This window comes from Gopherus flavomarginatus, chromosome 3 (genome assembly GCF_025201925.1).
Source record: "Gopherus flavomarginatus isolate rGopFla2 chromosome 3, rGopFla2.mat.asm, whole genome shotgun sequence".
NCBI classification, from domain to species: Eukaryota; Metazoa; Chordata; order Testudines; family Testudinidae; genus Gopherus; species Gopherus flavomarginatus.
Genome location: NC_066619.1, coordinates 113,564,270 through 113,583,723, shown reverse-complemented (window position 1 = coordinate 113,583,723; position 19,454 = coordinate 113,564,270). Strand labels below are relative to the sequence as shown.

The window sequence follows — 19,454 nt, the reverse complement described above, 5'->3', positions numbered from 1 at the left end:
TGTATCCGCAAAAAGAACAGGAGTACTTGCGGCACCTTAGAGACTAACAAATTTATTTGAGCATAAACTTTCATGGGCTACAGCCCACTTCATCGCATCCATGCAGTGGACAATACAGTAGGAAGATATATATACACACAGAGAACATGAAATAATGGGTGTTACCATACACACTCTAAGGAGAGTGATCAGTTAAAGTGAGCTATTACCAGCAGGAGAAAAAAAAAGTTTTTGTGGTGGTAATCAAAATGGTCCATTTGCAGCAGTTGACAAGAAGGTGTGAAGAACAGTAGGGGGGGAAATAAACATGGGGAAATAGTTTTACTTTGTGTAATGATCCATCCACTCCCAGTCTTTATTCAAGCCTAATTTAATGGTGTCCATTTTACAAATTAATTCCAATTCAGCAGTCTCTCATTGGAGTCTGTTTTGATTACCACTACAAAAAGTTACAGGAATAGTGTAGCTGAAGTTGAAGTATCTTATTTCAACTTACCTCCCATCCTCACGGTGCAGGATCAACAGCCACGGCTCCCGCGTCAGCTCCACTATAGCCACTCACCCTGATGGAGTTCTAGAGTCGACAGGAGCACATTCGGGGATCAATATATCACGTCTAGATGAGACACGATATATCCATCTCCGATAAACCGATCGCTACCCGCCGATCTGGCAGGTAGTGTAGACATACCCTAAAACAACAAGCCTAAATGCACTTCTTGTCATATCAGTGCCCTGAGACCTGTCCCAGCACCAAAAGTAGAACTTGAAATGTCTAGAGCAGGTCAATTCCTCATGGCAAGAGAAGTGAGGGAGGCAGGCACTCACCATATACTTTTCTAGTCTGTTTATTCACTATGTCTGTACACAGTTCCTGTTTATCCTAAACAAAGAGGGTAGAAGCATCAGCAAAGGTTTCCAGAAACAATTGTACCTTCACAACTCCAGCAAAAACAGAGGGTTCATTATAATTACATCCATATATAACTGGAGTAATGCATTGGTGAATTCAGCTCAGTATTCTCAACAGAATTAGTTAACTCCCATTGCATTTCTGGATCCCCTGAAAACTTCTTGTTTCTATCCTGTTCCTTCACTTGCCCCATGTTCTGGCCAGAGCACTAAAAAATCAATGTTACTTTATGGTACTCATTTACTCTTCATCTTGTGCTGGCTCTGAAGTTACTAACTTGGCTAAAATTTAACATCCCCTTCCTGCTGTATTCTAAAGCATTAAGTCAAGTCCAAGAAGATGCTGTTCAATTCACCCCATCTCGTATTTAATGCCGTGGTTCCCCTAGACATTCGATATCATTCTCCTGACTTCTCATGGCACTGAAGATCTATTCAGTATAGGGTATGATACAGGATAGGTGAGACTTAGTGCCTCTGTCATGAAATGTATGACTATTTTGGAGCTGTGTTTAGTATAGACTTGGCAAGTATTGAGTAAACAAACTTCTTACTTTAGTAGAAGGTGAGAAAGTGCTAGCCACAGACCAATTGTAACATCAATAGAGCTCTAAGATATGTACACAAACTCTTCATGGCCCCCTACCCCTTTTTAGTTTGAGTTTTAATATTGGAAACCTATTTTAAAACTACTTTCCCATTGATTAATGGGATTGTTCCCAGTATTTTTAATCAGCGCTTGTGCTCTCCTTTTTGGACATTATTCTCATTTGTCTGATGTGCTGAGTACCAATATACCCCACCCCCCAAAAAAAAGGGTATGACAAGAGACTGAAAGAAGTGTGCATGTTGGACTTTGTTTAAGAATAACAACAAGGAGTCCTTGTGGCACCTTAGAGACTAACAAATTTATTTGGACATAAGCTTTCATGGGCTAGAGCCCACTTCATCAGATGCATGAAGTGAAAAATACAGGAGCAAGTATAAATACATGAAAGGATGGGGGTTGCTTTACCAAGTGTGAGGTCAGTCTAACGAGATAAATCAATTAACAGCAGGATATCAAGGGAGGAAAAATAACTTTTGAAGTGGTAAGAGAGTGGCCCATTACAGACAGTTGACAAGAAGCTGTGAGTAATAGTGAGGAGAAATTAGTAATGGGGAAATTAAGTTTAAGTTTTGTAATGACCCAACCTGGGAGTGGTTGGGTCATTAAAAAACCTAAACTTAATTTCTCCATTACTAATTTCTCCCTACTAGGAATTAAAGATTAATCTTTAATTAAAGATTATGCCATGTGATAAAATCTCCAGGAATTCGTCCAACCAAAGTTGGCAACTCTGGAGCAGAGGCAGAAGGGAACATCTGCAAACAGTCCTGTATTCTGCCTCTGTGGGGCTAGCCCCACAGAAACTTGTGTTCTGTGCTCTATGCCTCCTCCCTCTTTTCCCTGAAACCTATATGCTGCAGGGCCAGACTTCTCCCAACATTATCTGGGTTAGCCTCCGGGACTGGAGTAGCTCCAATATCTCCACTAGCTCCCAATGGCTGCAGGTGGTACTGCAGCCTGAGGTACATCAGCCATTCTGTACACATTATTGGTGAGGCTTAGCCCGTACTGAGAACCTATTTCTGTCTTTTACTACCGTTAACCTTTTACCCCCAATCGGGGCTATTGCAGATTATGTATTCCTTACACCATCCAATCTCAAACTGAACTTCGCACCTCCTTGATTATCTGTACATTATTCCCTGATCACCAGAAACTTCTACGCCTAAACTCTGTACCGTACACTTCTTTTTAAAACATCATCTTAATATAATTTCCTAAGGGTGGTGAATTCAAAACTAAAGTTAGCATTGGGTTTGGTTTTGCCATTACAAAGGCAAAAAAAGATGACTGAAGTTTAGCCAAACCCCAAAGCATAGCTGCCTGAGCCCACACTGTTACATTCATGTTGCCTGTGGTTGTATTTTAAGACTTGTTTAGTTTTTTCACTTTGCAGAGGTTGCCATAGGAATATTCTGTTAGGTGACCTTTCTATTTTTCTGTGACCAGCAAAACTAACTGAAATTCATTTGTGACTAGCATACCAACACCGTGGCACAAAGCAATGTTACATACTGACAAGAGACTCAAAAACTCTGCGTTTTGATTTAGACGAGCATGGCGATTGTAAAATATCAGTTGAGGATTCACAATCCAGTGACGGTACAGTTTCTCTTTCTATATCAAAATAATATGTATTGTCTTACAGGACACTTTCATGTATTTCCATGTGCTTGCTTTCACTTACTCTGTATTATCAGTCGGCTTTAGGAACATTTGATCCCACTAGTATGATGCTTTGGCAGTTACAGAACAAAAACAATAACAGGCTTAAAGTATGTATTGTATAATTTTAAATGAAAAGTAGGTTATCTTGTTTACTGGCCAGTAGACTAAAAGGCATGTTTGCATTCCAGCAGGTGGAAAGGGGGAGAAACAATCACTTAGGAAGAGTTCAGAGAGAAATAATAGGAGATACAGAAACTGTGGGGTACAGCCATATTTAACTCCTTCCTGACCTCTGACTGGGCTTCTCTAATCAATGCACAAAAATGACATCCCAGCTAGCATTCATAGACAAGCTGCTAGACATTTTGGGGGAGGAAGAAAACACAAATAATGATTGAATTGAGCAGCCACAATGTGTTGAAGGGAGTGGAAGCACTGGTTGCACTAGTGTGCCTCTAAGGTGCTTCACAGGTTAAAAGCAGTAAATACATCAAGACTCGTTTTATTTTATTTTTTTCCTAGGGTAAAATAACCCTCCCCCGAATGTTTATCAGTTTTGAGGGATTAAATATAAAGCTAAATGCTGCCCTCGACTTCCATGGACAGAGAGGAGCTTACAATCATAGATCATGACAGAGGTGTAGAATGGGAACTGCACAGGGTTCCAGAATTGGAATAGGGTGACCAGATAGCAAGTATGAAAAATTGGGACATGAAGTGGGGAGTAAAAGGAGCCTATATAAGAAAAAGACCCCAAAATCAGGACTGTCCCTATAAAATTGGGACATCTGCTCACCCTAAATTGGGATGAGGTTGAGAGGAAGCTGTTCTTCACTGTATGCCCTCCCCTCCTCGAACTGCAGATCTATACAGTGCAAGATACTTCAGACTGAGGGCCAGCACCTTACCTGGTGTCATTGAGCATAACGCCTCCCTTATGGAAGCTATATCCATTTACTCCAGCTGAGGACCTGTATCTGATCCTACCTCTGAACAGCGGAAGGCCCCCATTGTCAGGGATTTAGAGGCAACTGAGGAAGAACGTGACAGTCAAGATGTGCTGTCAAGGGATGCAAGGAGCTGGGAAGGGAGTCAGGCCCAGTGGATTGCTGAAGATCCAACCTGACTGGGGACATCTGTGGATTTCCAGCACTGAACTCCTGGACTTTCTACAGATAGGGTTAGGGGAAGTATTCCAGGGGAACTCTGCAATTTGGAACTTGAGTTTCTACAGTGAGGAAATAAGCTGTGGAGAACGGGGCCCATAATTAGTTTTTAAATATTAATTTGCATCTATGTATATGGGAGGGTTTCCCATTATCTGGTGAGCAATTTGTCAAATGCTGGTCAGCAATCCCGGCGTAGTTAGGGTTAAGGTGTGTCTCCTAGCTCCAGCTCCACAATGCCTACTAGAGCTGCACCACCCCAACAGAAGCTCTAAGAGGCATCGGAGTTCACAGGAAGCAGACCTGCTGCACCATGCTGGAGAAGGGAGCAGGGTGTGCTCCCCTACATGCTGACGAGGTCTGCCATTGCAGAGGGAGAGCCACAGACTTTTGGAGGGGCTGGTGCAAAGATTGTAACTCTGAACAGCTGAAGGAGTGAGGGGAATGCAAGGTGGGGCACAAACTACCTTCCTACCATCATACACTCACATAAGAGTTAGTCACAATTTGGCCCCTTGTTAGTAACAGGACGGTCATTTACTGTTTGCCTTGTTTTAGTCATGATTCCTTGTTACTAGACTGGTGCTTAAAACTCAGATTAGTCTCACACTGCACTACTGACCACTATCTTCAAGGATTTATTCTCTGTTATAAAAGACAATGAATAAATAAAATTGTCATACTCTCCTCCTCCCCAGTACAGATATCGGGACAAAAATGGTACACAGCTCCATTTAGGTAGGCCTACACTTAAGACAGCATGTAGAGAACAGACACTGCATGTCCAGCTAAAACATGTGTAAACATCAGTGTAGATCGGGCGTCTCAAACACGGGGCCCGCCAAGCTCCCCGCCCTCAAGTTATTTTATGTGGCAGTTAAGCTCCCTGCTAGCTGCTTCTCAATGTTTGGTGCTGGGTCTCTCCCCGGCCCCGCCTGCCACCCCCACGCGTCTCCCTTGTGTGTCCCCCGGCCTCATTTGCTGCCCCTTCACTGCCCCGGAGCCTGCAGCTCAGGCTGACTCCACTCCACTCTGCCGGCTTCTGGCACCTCCTCCTTCACTAGGGCCAGGGCAGGCAGCCCTTCCCATTCTGAGCCTTTCCAAAGCCCCGAGCCTCTCCAATGCCCCAAACCCCTCATCCCTAGCCCCACAGCCCTCACCCCTGCACCCCCTCCTATCCCCAAACTCCATCCCAGAGCCTGCACCCCCTGCACCCAGCACGGAGCCTGCACTCAGCACCCAAACTCCAGCCCACAGCCTGCACCCCAGACGTCTTCCCCCACCCAAATTCCCTCCCATAGCCTTAGGCAAGTGGGGGTGGAGTTTGTGGGGGGCAGATTCTGGACACCACCCAAATTTCTACAAACCTGCCACTCCGGAAGAGGCAGAGCAGGGGTGGAGTGGTGGTGCAGGCTAGTGCAGTGGGGGGGCTTTAACAGAAGTAAATCTAACTAAGTGCGTGTTTTGTCCTTTGAGTGAGGTGCATTACTGTTGGTGGTGCTTAGCACTTTCCCGGAGGGAGGGAGGATGAGCAGGGAGCCATGCGCTCAGGGGAGGACGTGGAGAAGAGATGGGGTGGGGCGGGGCCTCATGGAAGGAGTGGAGTGGGGGCAGGGCCAGAGGCAGCAAGGAGGTGGGGTGTCAGTGATGCGGCGCTCGGGCCAATGCACTAGTCCTCATGTGGCCCTCATGGTCATTTGAGTTTGAGACCCCTGGTGTAGATGGTGAGGCACTGCTTAAGCTAGTAGAGAAAGACCAGCACCTTAGGGTATAGACTTTACATGGCTGTCTACATGTCTAAGGAGTGCCTCCCACCTCTGCATTATTTTTAGCAACATAGTATCCTACAGTCTCTCTGCTGCCAGAGCCCTTCCCCACTGCAATGAAATGCTCCAGCAATGGAAAAAGGCTCTGGCAAGAGGAAGGCAGTGAGAAAAGGCCAGCAGCTCCCTACTGCTGAGCCTTTTCCCCACTGCCGCCTTTCCCTGCTGCATGCAGATACACATTGCAGCCTGAGCACAGCCTGCCTTTCATTGTCGTGTGTATCCACACGTACCCTACAAGTTGCTGCAAGTGGCTGATAAGGCCACTGTAAATATATATGAATGCAAAACAGTGATTAAAACTTAGAAGGAAATGACATCTGAGTCCTATTGCTGTTACTGCCTATTCCAGGAAAACTGAATGTTGCTTTTTTGCAGAATACTTTTAAAATCGTCTTAGTTTGCAACATATGTATGTTTAATTGCAAAAATATTTTTTATGTTTTAGATATTGCATGGTTAGACATATTCACAAGCAACGAATGGAATAATTGTGGTAAGATGTTGGTTACTGTGACCCAGAGATCAAAACTACATTTGTTTATGTTAGAGTTTGGTTTTGAAAAGGTTTTTGATGGACCTTTAAGGGAAGTACAGAAAGTTAGTAATGCAACAAGAAAGTGTTGCTTATCTTAGAGATTTCTGTCTATCTCAAGTTTTTCTATACTCATCACTGTAGTATCAAAGCACTGCTAAGACTGATATTAATATTCAGAACATTAATAATATTTAGCATTTATATAGCACTATACAAATAGTTATCAAAACATGATTGTTAAGTAGGGAAGTCTTATTAAACCCACTTTATAGATGGGCTTAGGGAGTTTGAATGACTTGTTTAATTCCAATGTTCAATAAGGCAGTGCTATATTTACAAGAAGTTCTTGGCTTCCAGGCTCATGCTCAAGCCTCACTAGGCCACTTCAAACATATTCAAAGGTGATACATAAATTAGACTCCCTAAGATCTACTTACACCAGAATACCAATGTGTATGGGAATCTTAGGTAGTGTTTCAAACATTTGGGCAGCTGGAAGAAGGGGTAAAGTAAGGCTCAAAGCAGGAGATGGCTTCCTTTAACTTACATCCTCCTGTCAGCTGCTTTTATTGCTACATTCCTCTCTTCTGGCTTGTTGGACTCTGAATTAGAGTCTTATGGCTTCCTTATATGCAGGTGCACTCACTGATGTGCAATTTGCACATCACTTCTGAATTTGGCCCATTGAGCGAAAGGGTATAACACAAGGATAAAGAACTTGAAATATCTTGCACATTACTTCAGATATCCTCCCAGATTTCAAATTAGTATAATTTACCTGCTGAGGCACAACTAAACGGTGTACTTTATACCTTTTTCTTGCAGACTTAGTCCATCTAAATGCTATTATCTTTATTTAGATTTACTTGCATATAAATAGACTGTGCTAGAATGTGCTCCACATTCTACCAAGGATTTTAAAGGGATTTCATGTAGTTAAAATACCCAGAAGGCTGACTCAGACATAATTCCTTCAAGGGGTCTCCCACAGAGTGCACATCAGCCAGTTGGAGGTTCATTGGATGACACAAAGGATGAATTTGGTCCATTGACTCCAAATAGTTTTTAAAGAGTACAAAACTCTCCAGAATAACAACAAAAAATCTCTTTAATTGCACTGACTTGTAGAACTTGTAAAGGTATTCAGATACTATGGGGACAGACATATTATAAACAGAAAAAATACTGCCTGACCTGGTTGGACTTACTAATACTCTATTTACTATTGGAATTCCTTTTAAAGTAAGAATTTTATTATTTATGGGACCCCTATTTGGTGATTCCTGCAGCTAGCCAATCAATAACCACTCATTTCAGTCTACCATTTCATATAAATTGGTAGAAGGTATTCTTGGTTCATATCCTTTCTGCTTGTGATCCTTATTTATTAGTTTTCCCATTTTTTTTAACCTAAACCTTGTGTTTGGTCTTGAGATGGCCAACAGAAATTGATATTTTTCACCTAGTGCTGTTAGAATTAATTAAAACTTCACACTGCTCTATTGTTTCCCTCAATTTTATACTATGTAGAGAATGTCATTTCAAATAGGAGTCAATCCAACCATCCCATGAATATGACTCAGAATACATGGTGTACACATCATTCACTTTTAGAAGGAGTATTTAAAGCCATGGATGTTATATAATGCAATTGGTAGATCCAAAAGTACTTTACAAAGGTGGTCAATATCATGAGTGCTTAGGCGTGTTGCTATTCTTGTGTCTATCAGTATACAGTGAAAACTGAATATTGCCTCTTCAGAAGATTTTCTAGTTATGTTTCAATTCACAAAAAATGAGTCGGTATTTTAAATTTACACTTCAGTTCCGGTGGCCAGAAACAGCACTAAAAAACATTGTAAAAATTTGGTGACCATGACTCAGCGATCAAAAAATAACTTTCTCCTGTTGGGCAAGAATAAGAAACAACTGTATCTGAAGGTAAGACGTAGTATATTTGCCCTTCATCTTTTCATCAAACCGTCTTTGCCTTTCTTCATCCTTTTTCAGTTTTCCCAAAATCTTTAGTGTCCCTTCCTGTTCCTTTTAAAGGAAATTAGAGCTCAGTTGCTTGTGCTGAGCTCTGGTGTTTGAACACTCACAGCCTCCTATCTCTTTCACTGCTACTTTTAAATCTCAGAGCACACTTACGTGATATGGTATGCTCTGAGATTTAGAATACAAAGTGCATATAAAGCATTGAGTAAGCTAGAAAGCAAATGTTAGTACTTCGTTGCACATCATTCAAGCCCAGCGTGGGAAGCTAGGTTGTAGCTTCCTTTAGAGAGGGAGAGATTGCTACAACAGGAGGTGGTGTGCAGGAAGAGAAGGGAGGAAAAGAGGCATAAGGTACTCCATGTGAAAGAGGAGGGCTTGGGAGTGGAATTCTCTTCTCAGGACAAACTGGAACTTCAATATACAGACGGGAATATTGATCTAAGAAAAGAAATGTAAACACTTTCAAACACTCTTACCCTGTGTAATTAGAATTTGTGTTGTTGTTGTTGTTGTTCTCCATTGAGGGTTTGTCTAGATTAGGAAAAGCAATCAAGGTTTGGTTACCCTAGTGTTACAAGATAACAACTTTTACTTTGAGTTAACTGGTTCTGATTGACTCCAGGAGGATGTCTAAGATGGATCTCAACCAACTAAATTGAGACAAAAAGGTGTCAACTGGTATGTATGCTAAGGGAAACAGGATAGCTATCCCTGACTGCTTTTCCTAGTGTAGGCAAACCCTGTGTCACTTCCTCAGGTTAAATTTGGAAACAACTTTTTTTTGTTTCTTTTTAATTTATAATTCACTTTCTGTGAAAAGCATTTTATGAGAGAATGAGTAAAGGCACTCCTATTAAATACAGAAGAGCAAGCACTTACAAGGGATTTACCTGATTCAGAGATTAAATAGCCACAAATTGCTTGTCTGAAATGGGTACCACAGAATCTAGAAAGATTTGAACCTTGCACTCTAACTGTTGTCACTGGTCAATGAACTGTTCTGAAGATCCAGATCATACCTCAGCATTCCCTGACATGGTTCATACACAGTTCCAGCTTTCAAAGAATATGTTTGAAGTTTCTCAAAACTGACAGCATTAGAAAGTCCATAGGCCCTATTCTCCTCCAGAAGGATATGAACATTTTCCTTGGGATCAATGGGCATAGATTAGGTGCCCATGGCTGTAACATACTATGGGAATATAATAAAAACATGATTCAGTCCCATCTATGCTGCAAGATGGAATTGTGTTTGGAACCAAGTTGAGGAATTACCTTATTGTAATTGGTCTCCACCTAGTTCATTCTGCAATATAGAGGGTTACTAAGTCTCTTAAAAATTCTTTAAATTTCCCATATGAGGAATTGGGATAGTTTTGTTTACAATTAGTCAGGCATTGATGGTACAACCTGTGGTTAATACAGATCAGAATAGGAAGGGAAACTCCAGTTTTGGTGGCTGTCTTCACAGGTCTTGAATCCAAATGGAAAGGCATCACGGTGTCATATGGTGGCAGGACACAGCATGGAAGGGATTACAGGTGGAGCTCCTGACCTCAGACAGGTATGTGGCCAGCCTAATAAACGTGTGTATGTGCACACACACCTATGCAATAGGTGGAACTGTGCAAGGGGCACAATCCTGATGCTTCAAACTCATTTGCTACAAATGATATAATTTACATTTCACCAATTAGCTGTACTCCTATTCTTTCTGATTTTTAACATTAACTGAAAGAGTAATGATGGCTTACCTGTGAATTGGTAGTCATCTTCTAGGAGTGCATCCATCAGTTCAGAGTCAACCTTGAGGCTTAGACTAGAACCTAGAAGACAGAGAAGTTTCCTCACAGTAATTACAGAGCACTGGAGTTGGGCAAGCCCAAACATGTGAGCCAGCAGAGACTTTCTGTACAAAAGCTAAAGTCCTTATTGCAAATACACATCATAGCTGGAACAGAAAGAATAAAAGGAAGGAGACTCTGGCCTGATGGATATACACGTATGAGAAGACCAACTTACAGGGAAGGTAAAAGTGTCCCATTCTCAAGAGCCGTGCATCCACTCATCTGAAGTCTGAACTACTAGGCTTTAACAAGCAGCAGACCAGAAAAGGGAGGTTGGCAGACACCAAACATAAACCAGAAATTCAGAATGAACTAGTCCACTGCAGGACCTTAAGACTTAAAACTGTATCAGTAGAAGACTACGAAACAACACTGTAATGTCTTGTGAATGTATGAACAGACAACTGGGTGTCAGCTTACCACATTTCAGTGTAGAAAGTCTCATTTTTAACTGGCCTGTAGGTAGAAATGGATAATGGCTATTTTGTGGACACACAAAAATACATTAGTTTGGTGGCTTTGGCACATTTTCTCTGAACAGACATCCTAATCCAGTGGAAAATGGAAGTTTCAGACTACTTAGTTTATTATCAAAAGCATTTATATTATGGTAGCACCCAGAGACAAAATCAGGTTAACTTAATGGTCTTCAAATTTAAATTGACAAAGTGGGCTTATTGAACCAACTTCATTTGACAGAAAAGACAAGCTTTTGAGCTACACAGTCCTTTTTCAGGTCTAGGCAAATTTAAATGTCAGTCTCTCCACTCAAAGGCAGTAAGTTTCAGACTGCATGGGTTCAAGTACAGGACTGGTCCCAGAAAAGTTGGTCTGGAGAAACTGAAAAAGACCAAGATGGACAGCTGCCATTTCTAATATGTGAAGGAGCATGTCTCCTAAGCCAGAAAGGAGTGATGATAACTTTGACTTGATCTCTCTTGATCTTTCTGGTAGCCTGAGAAAACAGAGGAACAGCAGGAAACATTGGTTGTGTTTTGTTTATTTTCCCCCCTTGTATTTTAAGATGTTCCTGGGAGCACTTTCTCTTTCTTGGACAGAAGTCCTAGAAACTAGTTTGCTTTGCATTTCTGGAACAAGTCTCTGAATCAGAGACAGAGTAAAAAGTGAAGTCCAAGGAGTAGAGGGTGAGGAAAATTTCCCTTTCTGAGGAGGATAAAGCTTTCAGAGGTCTAAAGTCTCTTTGACAATTTAAAGAGGTATCTACCACACTTAAATCTGCTTTTCCATTGGTGTAAATAAAGAAATGCCAGGTCAGGATCAGGGACGGCTCTACCATTTTGCCGCCCCAAGCATGGTGGCATGCCACGGGGGGTGCTCTGCCAATCCCGCGGCTCCGGTGGACCTCCCGCATGCGACCGGCAGAGCGCCCCCTGCAGCATGCAGCCCCAAGCACGCGCTTGGCATGCTGGGACCTGGAGCCACCCCTGATCAGGATGATCTTAGTCAGAGGGAACTGTTCCCAAGAGAACTACATGCGGTAAAACCATGGCAGTTGGGATCTCGGGGTATGTAATATAGAGCCAGACAATTCTAGTGATACAGGGTGTCCAATCAGATATTAGACCCCAGCCTTGAGAGAATGGAGGGGATTTACAAGGATGGTCTTAAAGGAGTAGGGATGGGAAACCCGAGAGCACTCACTGGAACCAGAGTCAGGAATAGTCTGCCATCGGACTGTGTGTGTGGTGGGTGGAGGGAGACTGTCAAGCCCATACCTGTGTGTTGCTCTTTGTTTCGCACCTTCTCTTCTCAGTGTTATGGTATCAAAAGCATTAAGGAAGGGGTGAGTCTGGCAGTGGCAGGTGCAGCATATGAGTCCCATCTGAGAAGGTGCACTCACTGATGCAGGTGGCATGGTCTTCACCTCTCTTAGAACTTTGGCCTGAAATTAGCAGCTGGAGGCAGTTCTTGAAGGTAGCAGAGGAAGGAAGAGAAGGTAAGAAAAAAATAAGATGAAAAACAGAAAGGGTCTTGAGCAAAGAAAAGGCCCCGAGGAAAAATGTTGCTGCTCTTAATGGTGGCAGAAGACTGCTTTAGGTGTTTGGGCCTACCCAGCTCCAGTGCCTTGGATATCTGGCAGGAAAGTTTTTCACAGCTATCTCTGTATTGTCCTAAATGTGAGCAGGCCTTCCCTGCTCACAGGTTTAGATTCTGTACTGACAGACGCACTTCACTTGATAATGGGAGAATATTACATTTTTTTAAAATGTAGTAAGTTAGCAGCATCTCTATTTTAACTTTCACGGCAGAGATCTATAAATGCATCTCTTTGTGTGTTTTTCATAGTTGACTGAAAAAAAAAACCAGCTGTTCATCATGCATTACAAACAAGAAGATTCAGTTAGGTTTCAGTGTTATACGGACAAGAACTACTACCTTCATGTGAATAAGGACTCCGTTGATCTATGCAAGATGAAAGAAACAGATGCTGATACAGGAAAAGACTTCTATTTCAAGGTGAAATATGTGTGATACATACTTCCCCAGGCCTTTGCAATGTCTCAAGTATGTACACAGCCGCTGAAATGAGCCAATACAAAATAGAAATGAAGGGAGATTGAGATCATGGCAGGATTAAGTTCCTTAGTTTTGTATAAAGTTTTTCTGTAGCCTCTGTTTCGTGGTTCACTATTTTTGATGTGTAAGGGAGAAGTCATTTTGTGTGTTAAATATACAGTACCTGAGTGAAGTATGTAACTTAGAGGGGGGAATGGCGAGCAGTGTTTCAGAAAAAAGCAATTTCTTGACATTATATTTATACTTTAAAGGAGGCTGATTTGGGAAGTGGGGAACATAACAGTAGGGGCCCAAAAATAGGAAAAGAGAATCACAGAAAAGATAAATAGAAAACACTTTTAATATTACATTTTGTAATAATGAACTATTTCTTAGATGTCGCACATGAATTCACCTACATGTATGTGAATGTGTGTATACAATGTACTTACTTTACTGAGGCTTTGCTGCACCAGCCATTCTGCCCCCACCCTGGAGATCTGAAAAAAAGAGCTTAAGGACAGAGGGCTAGTAGTTAAAGGCTAACAGCAAAGCTATTCCACCTTCTCTACTACCCCCCCAAGTAAATGCATTTACCTCTCCAAGCTTCGCCAGCCCCCATTCTTCTTCTTTCCACCCCCACCAAAAAAAAATAGCTGCATGGCCTGAGAATTCCACTGCCTTAGCAGGAAGAGGGAAGATTGGTCATCATGGAAGGATGTGCTCCCTGTGAACTTTGGTCTGGTCAATTCCCAACTCAATCCTAGAGGGAAACACAATAGAGAAGGAAATCTTTAGCTCAGGTACAGAGCAAAGTACAAAACAGTACAAACAAAAATTGAAATAAGTGTTTGAATAAATGAATTCAAAGAATAAACTCAAGCTTCTTACCTTGGGCTTGCAGCAGGCCTTGTGCAGGACAGAGCCATCTGAAATAGGCAACAGTACAAACAAAAAATATGAAGTAGTGGATCTAGACATCATGGTTCTGATTCTCCATTTCCCAGCACCTTACTGAGTTATTTACCCATTGTAAAGTAGGTGTAAAATACTACCATTTGATTTCATAATCGCTTAAACTCATTTTGCTCTGGTGTAAATGACTACAAAACAGTGAACCAGGCCTTAAATATCAGACATTATGCATCTACTCCAGGGTACTATACCTGGAACTGCAGGTTTGGTGAAACAATGCACAGGTCCCACAACATTTGCAGACAGTGTTCTGTGCGGATATAGTATACTATGTGCACCTGAAGCAGGAAACCTAATGTGAACACTCAATCATACTAGGCCAAGTTGCAACCAAGCAATTCTCTAGTAGAAAAGGCTTCGAAGTTGTGTGAGACCATGCAAGAACAGAAACAGAACTTAATTTTCCCACATAGCCATACATAATGCTACTGCTCAGCTAACACCCATTTATACTCTTTAAATAGTGAGAATGTGTGCCAAACCTGTGAAGAAACCAAAGAACTTTTGCTGCTTAATAAACAATTAAGAAATTCTGACATAACCCCTTCGTTTTGACTAAAAATTCTTACAGATCAGGGTCTGATTAGACACCATTTAAATCAGTAAAAGACAGCCATTGGCTTCAATGTGCATTGCATTGGGTCTTCATGATTTGAAATCTCCATGGGGTGAAACACACTTGAGTGACTAATTGATAACTAGAACTATCTGTTATGTTGCACATCCATGAATTAAACTAAATGTCATTACACAACAGTATCTCACAATACATTTATGTTGAGAGAGAGGGCAGGAGAACAAAGACCCTAATTCAGTTTGAATATTTGAAAAGTGCTTCCAACTACAGGTATTTTGGATTCATTCTGTGCCTCTAAAGCCTGTTGTGCCACCGATTAATATTAGCAATACGATGGTCCCATTCATGTACAAAACACTCCCTCTAGTGGCTAAATTCCTGGAACTGCTCCTTCACTAGTCTTAGAATGAAGCCGATAGTGAGCTGAAGTCACTGGAAAAATTCTTCCTGACTTCTATGGCCTTTGGATCAGGCCGGTAGTAAAAGTTTGAATTGTGGTGCCACATGTACAGTATGTAGTTATCTTGCACTTGGATTCTTTACTGCACAGCCTCATTTTTTCACTCTCTCTTATTTCAAATTAAGGCTGTCAAGCGATTAAAAAAATTAATCGAAATTAATCGCACTGTTAAACAATACCATTTATTTTAAATATTTTGGTTGCTTACTACATTTTCAAATATGATAATTTCAATTACAACACAGAATACAAAGTGTACAGTGCTCACTTTATATTTATTTTTATTACAAATATTTGCACGGTAAAAATATATATTTTTCAGTTCACCTCATTCAAGTATAATGAAAGTTGAACTTACAAATGTAGAATTATGTGCAAAAAAAAACTTAATTCAAAAATAAAACAATGTAAAACTTTAGAGCATACAGGTCCACTCAGTCCTACTTCTTGGTCAGCCAATCACTCAGACAAACAAGGTTGATTACCATTTACAGGAGATAATGCTGCCTTTTTTACAATGTCACTTGAAAGTGAGAACAGGCGTTCACATGGCACTGTTGTAGCTGGGGTTGCAAGATATTTACGTGCCAGATGCGCAAAAGATTCAGATGTCCTTTCATGCTTCAACCATCATTCCAGAAGACATGCTTCCATGCTGATGATGGGTTCTGCTTGATAATGATCCAAAGCAGTGTGGACAGACGTATGTTCATTTTCATCATCTGAGGCCATGTCTACATCTAAAATTTTGCAGCGCTGGTTGTTACAGCTGTATTAGTACAGCTGTATAGGGCCAGCGCTGCAGAGTGGCCACACTTACAGCAACCAGCGCTGCAAGTGGTGTTAGATGTGGCCACACTGCAGCGCTGTTGGGCGGCTTCAAGGGGTTTTGGGGAAGGCGAGAGCAAACCGGGGAAGGAGACCAGCTTCGCCGCGGTTTGCTCTCGTGTTCCGCGAACCACCCTGCAAACCGCAGGGAAGGAGACCTGCTTGTTCGGGGAACGCGAGAGCAAACCGCGGCGAAGTTGGTCTCCTTCTCCGGTTTGCTCTCGCGTTCCGCGAACCACCCTGCAAACCGCAGGGAAGGAGACCTGCTTGCTCGGGGGTTCGGCGAACGCGAGAGCAAACCGGGGAAGGAGACCAGCTTCGCCGCGGTTTGCTCTCGCGTTCCCCGAACAAGCAGGTCTCCTTCCCTGCGGTTTGCAGGGTGGTTCGCGGAACGCGAGAGCAAACCGCGGCGAAGCTGGTCTCCTTCCCCGGTTTGCTCTCGCGTTCGCCGAACCCCCGAGCAAGCAGGTCTCCTTCCCTGCGGTTTGCAGGGTGGTTCTCGGAACGCGAGAGCAAACCGCGGCGAAGCTGGTCTCCTTCCCCGGTTTGCTCTCGCCTTCCCGGAACCACCCAGCAAACCTCAGGGAAGGAGACCTGCTTGCTCGGGGTTCAGGGAACGCGAGAGCAAGCCGGGGAAGGAGACCAGCTTGATTACCAGAGGCTTCCTCAGGTATGCTGGGATACCTGCTTATTCCACGGAGGTCAAGAAAAGCGCTGGTAAGTGACTATACTTGATTACCAGCGCTGGATCACCAGCGCTGGATCCTCTACACCCGAGACAAAACGGGAGTACGGCCAGCGCTGCAAACAGGGAGTTGCAGCGCTGGTGGTGCCCTGCAGATGTGTACACCTCCTAAGTTGCAGCGCTGTAACTCCCTCACCAGCGCTGCAACTTTCTGATGTAGACAAGCCCTGAGTTAGATGCCACCAGCAGAAGGTTGATTTTCTTTTTTGGTGGTTTGGGTTCTGTAGTTTCCACATCAGAATGTTGCTCCTTTAAGACTTCTCAAAGCATGCTCCACACCTCGTTCCCCTCATATTTTGGATGGCATTTCAGATTCTTAAACCTTGGGTTGAATGCTGTAGCTATTTTTAGAAATCTTACATCGGTACCTTCTTTGTGTGTTGTCAAATCTGCTGTAAAAGTATTCTTAAAATGAACATAGACTCTATAACATGAAATAGATGCAGAATGTGGGTGAAACAGAGCAGGAGACATGCAGTTCTTCCCCTTTTCCCTCCGGAGTACAGTCACAAATTTAATTGATGCATTATTTTTTTAATGAGCATCATCACCATGGAGGCCTGTCCTCTCGAATGGTGGATGAAGCATGGAAGGGGCACACAAATGTTTAGCATATCTGGCATGTAAATACCTTGCAATGCTGGCTACAAAAGTGCCATGCAAATGCCTGTTTTCACTTTCAGATGACATTGTAAATAAAAAGCAGGCAGCAGTATCTCCCTCAATGTAAACAAACTTGTTTGTCTTAACGATTGACAGAATAAGAAGTAGGATTGAGTGGACTTGTAAACTCTAAAGTTTTACACTTTTGTTTTTGAGTGCAGTTATGTAACCAAAAAAAAAATCTGCATTTGTAAGTTACACTTTCACAATAAAGAGATTGCACTGCAGTACTTGTCTGAGGTGAACTGAAAAATACTATTTTTTTTGTTTATCATTTTTACAGTGCATATATTTGTAATAAAAAATAATATTATAAAGTGAGCACTGTACATTTTGTATTCTGTGTTGTAATTGAAATCAGTATTGAAAATGTAGAAAAACATCCAAAATATTTAATAAATTTCATTTGGTATTCTATTGTTATATGTGAGATTAATCACAATTAATTTTTTGAGTTAATCACATGAGTTAACTGCGATTAATTGACAGCCCTACTTCAAATATTTAACAAACTAAGGCTTTTTCTTTTTAAATCACATTTTATGTTTAAGGAAATAAGCAAGTATAAAACACAGCATTGGTAGTTCCTGTAAGGATTTAGATAGATATTGGTTTTGGACATTGTAATTTCACTTATAACCTTCCAGAAAACACAGAGCAAATGGTAACTTCATTAACATAATCTGTAAACAGAATTCATAGTAAAATAAGTGAATTGCTGAAATCTGATCTAATTTATGTATGCAGAAAATGTGAACCAACACTTTCAAAAGTGCCAAGTGATTCTGCGGCCCAACTTGATTTACTTAGGGTCTGATTTTTCAGATGTGTTAAGGCAGAGCACATATGAAAATCAGGCAGCTCAAATTAGGCAACCAGAATTAGTGGGAACTTTTGAAAATTTAAGCTCTAATATTTAACAGTATGAACAAAATATATTTTATGCATTCAATAGTTAAATAGAATTGTAAAATTTCATATGGTTCTGGAAATATTATTTGTAGACCTGTAACAATGTGATATACAACACTTTACTTTGCATGTACTATTACAAACAGATATTTGGTATAAAGTTTTTCATCTAAATCAAATGTTTTTAATAAACTGGGCACTTTTCATAAGTGTATTGGGACTTTATTTTAAACGCAAGGCCATCCTTAGGATTTATGAGACCCTACACAGTATTATTAAACTGGAGCCCCTATGCCTGACAGTAGCCCGGGCTCACAGCCCGGGGGGCGGGGGGAAACGGAGGGGAACGGACAAGGCAGCAAAGGATACCGAGCAACCGGGCCCACCTCACAGTGGCAGAGAGTCACAGTGCCCTGTAGAGACCCCGTAGCCTCTCCCTCACACAGAATGTGTGGCGCCAGTGCATTTGGCTCTGTAAATATGGCCGCTGCCTAAGGAGACTGCAGTGTGCACTGGGTGGGCAGGAGCCAGCTTGTTCTTACCTGCTGTCATGGGCGGTGGGTGAAGCTGCCACTTGGGGAGGCTAGCTCCCCAGCTCACCTGTGGCCCCGCCCATACTCCACCCCTGTTCTGCCCCAGGTCCCACACCCACTCTGCCCAGATCCCACCCTCCCTGAACTGTCTTCCTGCTCTCTTCCCTCTTCCTCCCTGATCACCCCCTTCCAGCCAAATCTCTGAACCCAAATAAAGCAAATGACATTTGAAAAAAAACCATTCTTCTGCAATTTCTTTCTAGAGAAAATGGAGCATGTTTTCCACTGCATGCCAGAAGGTGAAGACTGGACATGCAGAAGATACCTAATTAAAAGCACTAAACTTGGGAATAAAAAATGTCAGCCACAGTTTTTTTGTTATACGCTAAAGTTTGTCAGAGATTTATTTGCAAAAACTTTGTAGTAAGGGTAAGTCAGCTGTCCTGCTGAATACAGCATTAAATATTATGGAATACATGACGCAGCTCTTCTCTGTTTTACATTTTCTTAATCAGTATTTCTAAGCTGATTTTATATTTTAAATGTACTCTTAAACCTTCATAAAGTAATCATTACAGATTATTACATATTTAACTCACTGAAACAAAGACATTATTTTAAATTAATGAGTCAGAGGTTTAGTGTATTCATAGCAATGTTCATTACTTTTAGAAAAAGGGAA

At 41.9% G+C, this 19,454-nt stretch overlaps 1 protein-coding gene across 5 annotated transcripts in view; it reads left to right on the top strand.

Annotated features, from left to right (window-relative positions):
- LOC127046325 (uncharacterized) overlaps window positions 1-13,657 on the top strand; it is a 52,120-nt gene extending 38,463 nt beyond the window's left edge. For all 5 annotated transcript variants that reach the window (XM_050943223.1, XM_050943221.1, XM_050943222.1 and 2 more), the window contains 5 exons: window positions 3,002-3,124; window positions 6,628-6,675; window positions 8,543-8,658; window positions 10,187-10,279; window positions 12,870-13,657. In XM_050943223.1, coding sequence (XP_050799180.1) covers window positions 3,002-3,124; window positions 6,628-6,675; window positions 8,543-8,658; window positions 10,187-10,279; window positions 12,870-13,055 — 566 coding nt within the window. In that variant the 3' untranslated portion in view covers window positions 13,056-13,657. The remainder of the gene's footprint in view (window positions 1-3,001; window positions 3,125-6,627; window positions 6,676-8,542; window positions 8,659-10,186; window positions 10,280-12,869) is intronic.
- The last annotated feature ends 5,797 nt before the right edge of the window (window positions 13,658-19,454 follow it).